Source organism: Nematolebias whitei, chromosome 1 (assembly GCF_014905685.2).
Source record: "Nematolebias whitei isolate Nwh7 chromosome 1, NemWhi1, whole genome shotgun sequence".
Taxonomy (NCBI): domain Eukaryota; kingdom Metazoa; phylum Chordata; class Actinopteri; order Cyprinodontiformes; family Rivulidae; genus Nematolebias; species Nematolebias whitei.
Genome location: NC_056498.1, coordinates 73449958 through 73461368, shown reverse-complemented (window position 1 = coordinate 73461368; position 11411 = coordinate 73449958). Strand labels below are relative to the sequence as shown.

The window sequence follows — 11411 nt, the reverse complement described above, 5'->3', positions numbered from 1 at the left end:
GTATGTATGTATGTATGTATGTATGTATGTATGTATGTATGTATGTACAGTGCATGTTTAAAACTGAATTAACAAAACTTTGAAGATATTCAAAATCCCTGCAGATATCTCAGGACATTTTTGAGACTTCCTAAAAAATTCAGGGCCAGGAGATTAAAATTTTGATTGACAGGATGCTGTCATGACCAAAGAAGGATATTCTAGAGAAATAACTAAACTTTTACAGCTCCTCGTGGGGCATACCAAGGTCTTCCCAGGCCAAAGAAGACACATAATAATCCCTCCTGCAAGTTCTGGGTCTGCACCCCAGGGATCTTCTCCCCCGCTCCAGTGAAGCCAGGCAACCAAAAAACCCTAGTGACCATCAGGAGGGAGAGAAGTGTATTTAATCTGCATGTGAGTTGCTGCAGAAACAGAAGGATTTCATGCAGTTAAAACTCTGAACTCCACACTCTAAAATTATGACTTTAAATAATAATAATAATAATAACAATAATATGAATATATAAAAAAACTTTAAGGATGTGAAAAGTTCTCTTAACTTGTTAAATTATTTAATTTATTTATTTACTTTGTGTTTTTATACAATTGATTGTCTGAAGTTAAGTTAGTAACAAACAGACTTGTTAGTTTAAACTCCTACTTCTTTTTAGCTTTTTGTTTTAATAATTTTGTTACTTGTTTCTGTTTCCTTCATTTCTTTACTCTCTTTTAAAACATTTTATTTAAGTAATTACATGTTTTAGTATTTGGACATCATTTCTTGATTTGTTAATCCAATCATCTTGTTTGCCATAAAATGTCTAGAAATATTTATCCACAAGTCCTTTATTAACTTATTTGTATGTTCATTAGCTCTTAAAACGTGAAGTAAAGTTGAAGTTTCTTTCATGTTAAATTTAGTCATTAACTAACCTAAGAGCTCTAAGAGTAACAAACACAAACTGAGAGCCAGACCTCTGGAGCTTCCTCCTCAGCTCAGACTGATGCCAGATAACAGCTGAGAAAAACAAATAAAATCTACATTCACTGGTTTTTGTTGTCAGTGGAAAATATAAACTGTGGGATTAATGCATTTGTGGGTTGGCTGCTTCAGTTTTCATGTATCTATCATGCCAAAGCAAACATGTAATAGTTTGGTTTTAAATGAAAAATGAGCAAACAGAGCGTAAGCGTCACGTGTGGGGCTTAATCTCAACTACAAACACTAAACATCGAGGACAAAATAAAACTCTACAAACCAGTGAGATCAATGGGGATGATGGATAAAGAATAACTTCAGAGACGTCGGCGAACATGAAGCACGCTTCACGGCCAGAAGCAGCAAATGTTCACAACGAGATGGACAGTGACAACAACACGTCAAACTCCCCAACGAAGCTGTGAAAGCACACATGGTGTGTGAACAGTAACAAGGGACGACAGCAGTCAGCTCCGTGTAATGTCACCACTGACCTTTTTACCATCGTCATCTTCGTCATCATCCTCCTCCTCACTCTCAGCCTCCATCTCTGTTCAAAGTAAAGAAGTCTTAATTACTACTTAACTACTGTAATTTCTGGACTATTGAGTGCACCTGAATATAAGCTGCACTCCACTAAATAAAAATAAAATAAAACATTTTCTACATATATAGGCCACGCTTGTCTATACATCACGGGTGTCCTCGTAACATGAGATATTAACACAGAAAGATTTTTTTCTAGTTTTAATTAAATACATACCGGTAACATACACAAATAGGTCTTAAAATTACAAATATGCAAAATAGAAATTGTCATCTTTTTTGCATTGATTCAGTTCTTCACGCTGCTGTCTCCAACGTTTCACCGTTGATGGATGCCAAGCTGACGTGCAGCAGCTCTGTTTCCTTCTATGACAGCCAGATCGATCACCTTTAACTTGAAAGCTAATGTTAGACATTAGCTTGACTTCCTCAATTTCACCTGGTTCTCCAAATTAATGTCTGCTATGAAGTGCTCCATGAAACCATATATCAAGAGAACCTGAGCTAAAATTTTAAGAGTGATCATAGCTCTTTGAAAAAAAATTAATGGAAGAGGAAAAAGAATTGTAAGCTCAGTCATCCAGGTAGATAACTTAGAAGTAAAAATCTGCATAAAGACATGCTATAAGCGCTCAGTTTTATCTTCAGCCTCACATCCTCTGTCCAACAACAAACCAGCTGTAGTTAGTGATTTAAAAAGCTGGAGATCACAGCAGAAACCCCAAAGATGCCTTCAAATGTGTAAACAAGCCTCCACTTTAAGGCCTGAAGTTGTATAGAAGCACAAATACTTCTCAGCTCTTTAAACACGGCTCAGACCTTCAGTTCCAGAGATAAAATCAAAAATATGTTAATATGGTTTCTTCACTTCAGTTTTATTGATGCTGGGAGCTTCTGATGGCATCTGGGATGTGTGGCTCATGATGAAGACATCCCTGATGACATGAATGGGAAGCATTTTAGTGGCTGAAGTTAAGGTAAATATTTATTTAATATTTATTCGTGCAGATGTATTATGCTGGTCTTTGGGCAGATTATTTGTTTATAACAAAGTATTTCAAATTAATTTCAGACGTTCACTTGTCAAGGACAGCCTGCAGGAACATCATCATCATCAAATCTTTTTTAATTGACACCAGGGACTCATGTTTGTGATGGCAAATGTTTGGTGAATGCAAAAACAAATAAGAATATTTTAATATGAAGCCTGGATGCTCTTTGGCTCTGATGTTGTTTCAGGCTTCTGCAGCTGTTAGTCTGACAAATTAAATCAATTCGTGTCCATTTTTGTCTTTTGATTGTCACAGCTGATTGCATTTCCTTTGTCTTCATGTCATACCTCCCGTGTGGTTGCTAGGAGACACCGGTTCGTTGCTCTGATTGACAGGCTGGTCAATTAGTCTCTTGGTGTCCGTGTCGTTGGAAGGTTTGTGAGATTTCTTATTCTTGATGAGGATTTTGCCCATCAGCTCCTGAGGACTGGGCAGGGGGACACCATGTTCCAGCTGCAAACAAACACGACAGCAGCATTATAACCCCTGGTTGCTTTTTGCACGCAGTCTGAAAGGATTTCTGTTTTTTTTTCTTACAGGGTATTTGTCCAGTGGATCAATTAGGAGTGCGTCTCCAAAAATGGTTCGACAATATTCAGCCATTTTAGCCTGTTGCTTCAAGCTGAAAGATAAACACACAACTAAAGAACAAACTGGAGTGTGTATGCTGAGTGCTGCCGGACTGTACTGCAATTTATGGGATAGTATTTATCTGAATTGTTGAGGTCAAAACCGGCACAATCTAAAAAAAATCTAAAACTGGCACAATTATGGCTTAAAGCTAAAAGTAGCAAAACAATAACTAAAATTAACAAAATGTAACAGAAAGCTAACATTAGCAGAGCTTAAATGAGCAAAGGCAGAGGTAAAACTAACAAGTGGTATGTCGATGTCTCCCGTTGCTGACATTTGAAAAGTAAATGTTTGTAGTTTTTGAGATGAGTGTCTTTCTGGACTGGATTTTGAGGTGGTCACCCATTTTTTGATAGAAACCTTTCTTACTGCAGCTAGATGTAGCCACACACCAAAATGGAAGTCAGTAATTCACTTATATTTTTCAAGTTATCCAGCTCACAACATGCACGGACAGACAGATTGAGGGTATTTCCAATTCCCCCCTCTTTGCTTTATCCTCGTTGCTTTGCGACGGGATAAAACCAAAAGCTAAAATGGTAGCTGAAAGCTTAAAATGCTAAAAATTAGCAAAGCTAACTTTAACAAACCCATAGATAAAAGCTAAGATTTGCTGAACTGTAGCTAAAAGGAGCAAAATGCTAGCTTGTATGGGGTGCCATTTGTAAAGTACAAAGTCAAAAATTAACAGCATTATTTTGGTTTATTTAGCCTTTCATAAGAAAAAAATGTTTTATTTTTCCAAAGTTATTTTCACCATGTTATTCATACATTTATAAATGTCATAGTTCCAAACTAAACATTTAATTTACAAGCTAAATATCTAGTTTACAAACTAAATACTTAACTTGCAAGTTAAATATTTAGTTAGTAAACAAAATATTTAGTTAGCAAATTAAATATCCATCCATCCATCCATCCATTATCTTTACCCGCTTATTCCATTTTGGGTCACGGGGGTCGCTGGTGCCTATGTCCAGCAATCGCAAATTAAATATTTAGTTTGGAAATTAAATGTTTAGTTTGGAAAATAAATATTTAGGTTTGAGCTAATTTGTTAGTTAGCAAATTAAATATTTAGTTTGGAAATTAAATGTTTAGTTTGGAAAATAAATATTTAGGTTTGAGCTAATTTGTTAGTTAGTAAATTAAATATTTAGTTTAGGAATTAAATGTTTAGCTTAAAAATTAAATATTTAGCTTGTAAATTAAATATTTAGTTTGGAACTATGACATTTATAAATGTATGAATAACATGGTGAAAATATGACTTTGAAAAGAAAGTAATTTTTTTCATATGAAAAGCTAAATAAACCAAAATAATGCTGTTAATTTTTGACTGTGTAACTTAACAAACGACACCCCATAAGCTGGAAGCTAAATTTAGCTTAAGGCTAGCTGAAAGTGGTAAAACTGTAGCTATAAACCTAAAGCGGCATAAAAAAGACAATAAAAAGAACAAGTCTGTTGAAGCAACATTTTTGAAAGATTTGAAAAAAATGGTGCATTTCTACAGGGGATTTATCTTACATAAAAGTTAAACATATTTAAAATTATGAAAACATTTTCCACTATTCACTCCTGAGCTAAAGGTTTTGACATGATTAAAATATCACCAAATAGCACTAAATTGACTGTAAAACATGCTGAAGTAGTTTGATTGAAATCCTGACTCAACATTCACACAGATTCAGTGCAGTGATTATAAGATGTGCACATTTTTAAAAAATAATTTTGAAAAGTCCTCACGAGTCTACATGGTTTTCAAATGAAAGTATGACGGGGAAAGGTGAAGTCTTGAAGGCGCACTCTGCAATGGCTTCAATCACCTCCTGGAAACACAAGCAAACATTGTGTTGGGGGCAAAACCCATAAAATGTAGAAGATGCAATATTTAAAATGCAGTTTGAAAAACAAATGATAAAATAATAATTGCAACAGGTTATTAAGCAATATTTGTAATTACCATATCTCATTTAAGTCAATTCATTTTATATCACCCAATTCCAGTTACAACTATCAAAACTCCCTCTATGAATCCAAACCTCAGTGATTATTGTTATTGAGCATGGACTATTTTGGTATTGAACCAGTTTGACATGACTGTCGACAAGGAAAAGGACCGGCATCGGAGGAGGGGGTGTGCCAAAGACACCATCTTAGCACCAACATAGCTGGTTTTTTCTAGACCATCTAAATTTGAACTATTCCTGCAGCTTCTCCCCACAATGACAGATGTGATTTCTTCCATATATTTGATTGTTTTTGGCCTTTCAAATCCTTCATCTGTGTTGAGAGCAGTGTGGGAGATGGAATTTGGACTGCTAGTTTCAGAAAACAATTGAAGGAGGTTTAGAAGGGGGTACACAGATGTTCGGTCTGTGCTGGGCACAGTTTCATCAAGCTGGAGACAAGCATGCAAAAAAAAGTTCAACCCAGTGTCCCCTCTATAGACAGGTCCCAGTAGACTGCTTGGACATTTTGGAATAGTGTTTCCATGAAGAGGTTTTGGTCTAGAGTTATTCTTGTGTTGGTTGATTCGGCTGGGGAGGATAATGCTCCTAATTTTTTACACTGCCTAGTTTGGGGTATACAGTACTTCACTTGATCTCTCCTCTACTAAAAATCACTTTAAAGCTTTCACAACTTAATTAGCCAGGACCAGTGGTGTAGTCTACATTTTTGTAGTGGGTTAGTTTTACGTTGGACAATGGACACCATTGAAGCCACAGAGCGCGAATGTTCAACGTTCAACGTAAAACTAACTTTACAGTGGTCAGTCCGATACTGTGCTTAGACACCAAAGTACACTGGTTAGTACAATGTAATCGTCAGTTTATTTCGATTTTTAACTATATTGAACATTTCCAGATTTCTTTGATGCTTATATTTGACTAAATGAACAATAAACTTTGTACAACAGTTGACTTTGTCTTAAAAACATTATAGAATTTATAAAACAGTATCAACGCAAAACGTGTTCAAGTATTAAGTACAGAATACTTAAATATACAATAATTTGCTGGATAAGCAAATGCAATAAACAAGCGCTGCACACAGATAGTTTAACTGCAGTTTAACATTTCACTGGCCACTTTAAGTGGGTATACTGAAATTCTCAAGCTTTTCTAGTGGGTATACTCTGTATACCTGCATATCACATACTGTAGACTACATCACTGGCCAGGACTACTGCTAATTTGGAAATCTGTAGCTCAAACCATATACACAAGCTGGATTAGAGAAGTCCAAAATTTTCTTTAACTGGAACAAATCACCCCGGTCCAGGGGCCTTTCTGGGTGGAGTTTGCATGTTCTCTCCGTGCATGCGTGGGTTTTCTCCGGGTACTCCGGTTTCTTCCCACAGACCAAAAACATGCATGTTAGGCTGATTGGTGACTCTAAATTGTCCCTAGGTGTGAGTGAGAGAGTGAATGGTTGTTTGTCTCGTTTGTTTCTATGTGGCCCTGTGATGGACTTGCGACCCGTCCAGGGTGTACCCCGCCCCTCGCACAGTGATTGTTGGACATGGGCACCAGCGACCCCCATGACCCAAAATGGAATAAACGGGTAAAGAAAATGGATGGATGGATGGATGGATGGAACAAATCAAGTTTTATTTAGTCGGAAAAGTAATATGGTCCAACTTTGAGCTCAGAGTCAGTAGAGATGGGGTGAATGTTGATCCAGTCATAGAACCACCGGGTACAATCAAGGTGGTTTTTAAAAACACAAAAAATCCTAATTTAATTGAAAGTTTGTTAGTGGTTGAGTTGAATCCCTGAAGAAAAAACCTGGACGTACCTTAAAAGAGATTTCTGATGTCATGGTGAAGCCATGGGTTATGACAGGTTCCTCTTCAGCTGTTCGTCCTTTCCACACATCTAATTCAACACAACGGCACCCTGCCAGCAACACCTGCCTGTACATCTCTACTGAGGAGCTGCCTGCCAGCTGGCCCGCTGCAACACACAAAACCATACAACTGGATAAACCCACAAGAACAGTTTATATTAATATTAGTGCAAACATTTTAAAACTAACAAACAAAATGAACACACTCTTTTTCAGTGGGGGTCAGAAATATTAAAGAAACATAAAATATACTGGTAAGTTAAGAAAACAGAAGACATATCAGTACTCAATTCCAGTATTTAAGGTGGACATATTAAACCTTATGTTCTTTTTCCTTAATATTTATATTTCCAGTGGATAAACCTACAGTACATGATTATTTATGATTTGTTGTCTGTTGTGGCTGCCAACCTAAAAAAATGTTTTCAATAAATTTGGTCGAGTTGTATGCACAGTTAATAATAACATATGTATATGTGCTCCTAATTACTATGTGCTTTCCTGGTGTGTGTAAGAGCCACTAACTGAAAGAACAAATCTCTAAGCAGCACCACAGTTAATTTTCTAACACTCAACAAATGACGTTAGCAGCGACCCCACTCCACCACAATTCTGCACCACAATAAACATTTTAATGTTTTCACATTAAAACGTTTCACACATTAGACATTTCACACATGTCTGCACCTGACCTGTTTAGAACTTAATTGCTGGTATTTTTATATTCTCTAGTTTTTTATATATATATCTTGTGTGATTCTTTGTGTATGCTACTTTGTACTGAAACTCTGGCACAACAATTTCCTGCAGGATCAATAAAGTTCTATCTTATCTTACCACAAAGAACAAAATAATAATGATTTGTATTCTTCATAAAAACAAATTGCTGGGTATGGAGACGTGTGTTTAGAGTGTATCCACGCACCTGTGAGGTATGTATTATGAGATGACTTGATAAAATAGTGAGACAGAGGGAAGCTCATGTCTTCAGACTGATCCAGTTTCTCGGGTGGGATGACTCCGTTCTCATCACTGGACAGATAACTGGAAAAAGCCTGGAGAGATATCACACCTAACCACAACATGCGTACAAAAACACCATATCGCACAACAAAAGTGAGAAACAAATTCTAAATTAAAAAAACAGAAAGTCACAGACAGCACATTTTACTTTGACTTTTAGAGCTGTTCACTTAAATGTGACACAAAGGACATTTGTTCCTTTATGTTTTGCTGTTTCTGTAAATGATCAACAATAGAAGTACCTAATACAGCCCAGTATGTACCTGTGCAGACACAGCTATATTATATAGTGAATTTTACCCTGTACTTACTGGGTATGTACCTGGTGCATACCAGGTACATACCCTGTAAGTTTCAGGTAAGTACCAGGTATTTACCCAGTACCTACCCTTTATTTATTAGGTACATATATATGTTTGAGATACATATCCAATATGTATCCTGTAGATACAAACCAAATATACTCACTTTTTACCCTGTACTTACTGAATATGTATCTGGTGTACACTAAATACTTACCAAGTAAGCACCCTGTAAATATAAGGTAATGACAAGGTATTTACTCAGTACATACCGTACTTTTTATTTGTTATGTGCATACAATATAAGTTTGAGGTACAAATCCAATACGTACCCTGTAGAAACCAGGTACATAACAGGCATGTGTCATACATTTAATTAATACGTAACAGGCATCCATCCATCCATCCGTTATCGTCAAATGTCACTTCTTTCTTTCTGAGTCACAGAGGCTGCTGGTGCCCACGTCTAGCAGTTACTGTGTGAGAGGCAGGGTGTATCTACCCAATATGTATCATATATATGTATCACCAGATATGTATTGGGTACAGGTAAGTACCAGGTCCATACCTGGTATACAGGTACAGTAGTTACGTATTAGACAAGTACCAGACTTACCTGGTACATAACCTGTATTTACAAGTTACCCAGCAATTTACCCTATAAAACCAGTTTAGTACCCTATAACTACCAAATATGTATACATATTAAATACATGCCTTGTAAGTACCAGATACATAGCAAGTACCATATTTTTTTGCTGTATAAGTTGCAGTTTTTTGCATAATTTGCATGCCCTGCGAGTTATATCTGCTCCCTAAACAGGTCTCTCTTGAAAATGAATTCTCGTGGCTCAATGAGACTACCTGTATAAATAAAGGGTGAGTGAAAAAAAAAGAAAAAATATATATTGAAGTGACATGTTTGTTTTTTTCATCCCCATATTCATAAACCAATTTTTGGCTGAGATATGCCCGTTTTCATTCATTCTGACAGAATTTTTTTTAACACTATTTCAACCTCTAGATGGCACTCGAGTAGTAAGACATGCTGTTGTATCATGTAATAGGTAAAAGTGACTATTAATGACACAATCGGCTTGCCATAGACTGCTACCGTCGTCTGCCTGGAGCAACTGTCAAATCAGTTCATTTCGCTGCGCCGACCCGGCAAAATGCAGCTAATTTGACCATTGAAGTGCATTTATTAAGTAAAAGGTCAACTGAGACACACCTTTACTATAAATTCAAGCTAAAAAATAATTGTTTTTTATGTGGTTATCTTGTTAACTTAAAAAAAACAAAGCACAGCGAGTCGTCCCTCTGCGCGTGCCTGCTTCCGCGAATCAAGTTTTGAAATACAGCTGATTTCATCATCAAAGTGCATTTATTAAGCAAAAGGTAGACTGAAACACACCTTTACTACAATTTTAAGCAAACAAATAATTGTTTTTAAGAGTTAAATTCTTGTTAAAGTCCTCCCGTGCACGCCCCCACGGCCGCCATTTGGCATTCAATCGATTTTTGGCACAACACCGGCCCACATTTCCGGGTTCAGCCCACATTTCCAGGTTGTCAGCAGTAACGCATAACAAATGTAACGTGTCAGCAGTGAGGCATAATAGATGCGACGTATACAGCGAAGTGACTTATTTATGGATTTTTCCACTTTATCATACATATTTGGACTGATGGGACTTATAGGGTGGTACGACGTGTACGGTGGAAAATACGGTATGCACTGTGTAAATTTAAGAATTTTTTTTTTCTTCTTTCAGCTGCTCCCTTCTTCACAGCGAACTAACTTGCATGAAGACTTGACAATTATTTTAATGCTGGATGCCCTCCTGATGTAACCACAGACCACCAAGCTACCACAGCCCTCTGTGTGGAGCAGAAAGCTGGCATGTAGGGTGTCCGGGGGAGCAGATAGTGGGGGTTAAGGGCCTTGCTCAAGGGCCCAGAGTGGGGCAAATGAGGGTGGAGGCAGGTGTGGGTGCTTTCCTACATACATTTTGATGTTGTTGGTCCAGGGAGTTGAACCGTTGACCTTCCAGTCACAGGCCCACCTTCTCTAACCTCTGCATCACCACTCCCCCTTATGTAAATACAAGATAATAGGTCACTTATGAAGTGTATCCTGTACAGCATGTATCTGTTACATTGACATCACATACCTGGTACTTACCGTGTACTTACTGAGTTGGAAGTACGTGTTACGTACTGAGACTTAGCCTGGTACCTGACACAGCCTGGTTTGTAGGTACCAGGTACATACTGGGCCGTATGATGTATTGTTACCATATTAACCCATTTCTCATTTATTTAATAAAACATTACAACAGTCCTTGTTTTTGTGTAATTTTGTTTAAAGTACGATAACTCTTTATATCACGCCTTTGTTTGTTATTAAAGTTTCTACATACAGGGTGTAGCGACACCTAGTGGCACGAACTATAAATTACAACTTCAACTATATTGAAACATCAATGGTTGTGATGTGAGTACCTTGTTTCAGTTGTGCTTGGTCTTGTTGGTATCTTTCCATCAGAGAGTGTGTCTGTGTGGGGCGAAGAGGAGGGTAGAGGATTTCATTGAGCCTCGGGTCTCTCTGCTTGCTGTTGATAAATTCTGTCATCTGATCGATCGATATTGTCCCTCCACCACCTCCTCTGCAGAAGACATGAGGGTCAGTACCAAATTTAAAATGTAAAACAACTCAGCAACAGCAAAAAAGTACCAAAAATTCTAAGTACAGTTTATCTAAAATCTGTCCCCATTATTTCAGGTTACTGTTCACAGTAATTTGTTGTAATGCAACAAGTAAAAGCAGTGGCGGCGGAACATGGGGGGCCAGGGGGCCATTACCCCCCACGGCCCTGCCCGTCAGCTGGTCCCAGACATTGACACAGCCTAAGCCCAATGCTGACCAGCTGTGTCTGACATCTGTGTGTGTGTGTGTGTGTGTGTGTGTGTTGGGGTGGGGGGGGGGGGGGGGGGGTCTGTGTGTGCAATGCTGAGGTAAGGTATGGAACTCCACCA

At 37.6% G+C, this 11411-nt stretch overlaps 1 protein-coding gene across 1 annotated transcript in view; it reads right to left on the bottom strand.

The window, feature by feature from the left end:
• The window catches only part of LOC119413479 (1-phosphatidylinositol 4,5-bisphosphate phosphodiesterase beta-1), a 100487-nt gene that overhangs the window by 34310 nt on the left and 54766 nt on the right, over nt 1-11411 (bottom strand). Inside the window, exons 9-15 of the mRNA XM_037680533.1 lie at nt 10878-11041; nt 7973-8119; nt 6997-7154; nt 4942-5024; nt 3097-3181; nt 2847-3012; nt 1456-1511 (exon numbers count right to left, since the gene is read on the bottom strand). Of these exons, the coding sequence (XP_037536461.1) occupies nt 1456-1511; nt 2847-3012; nt 3097-3181; nt 4942-5024; nt 6997-7154; nt 7973-8119; nt 10878-11041 (859 nt within the window). The remainder of the gene's footprint in view (nt 1-1455; nt 1512-2846; nt 3013-3096; nt 3182-4941; nt 5025-6996; nt 7155-7972; nt 8120-10877; nt 11042-11411) is intronic.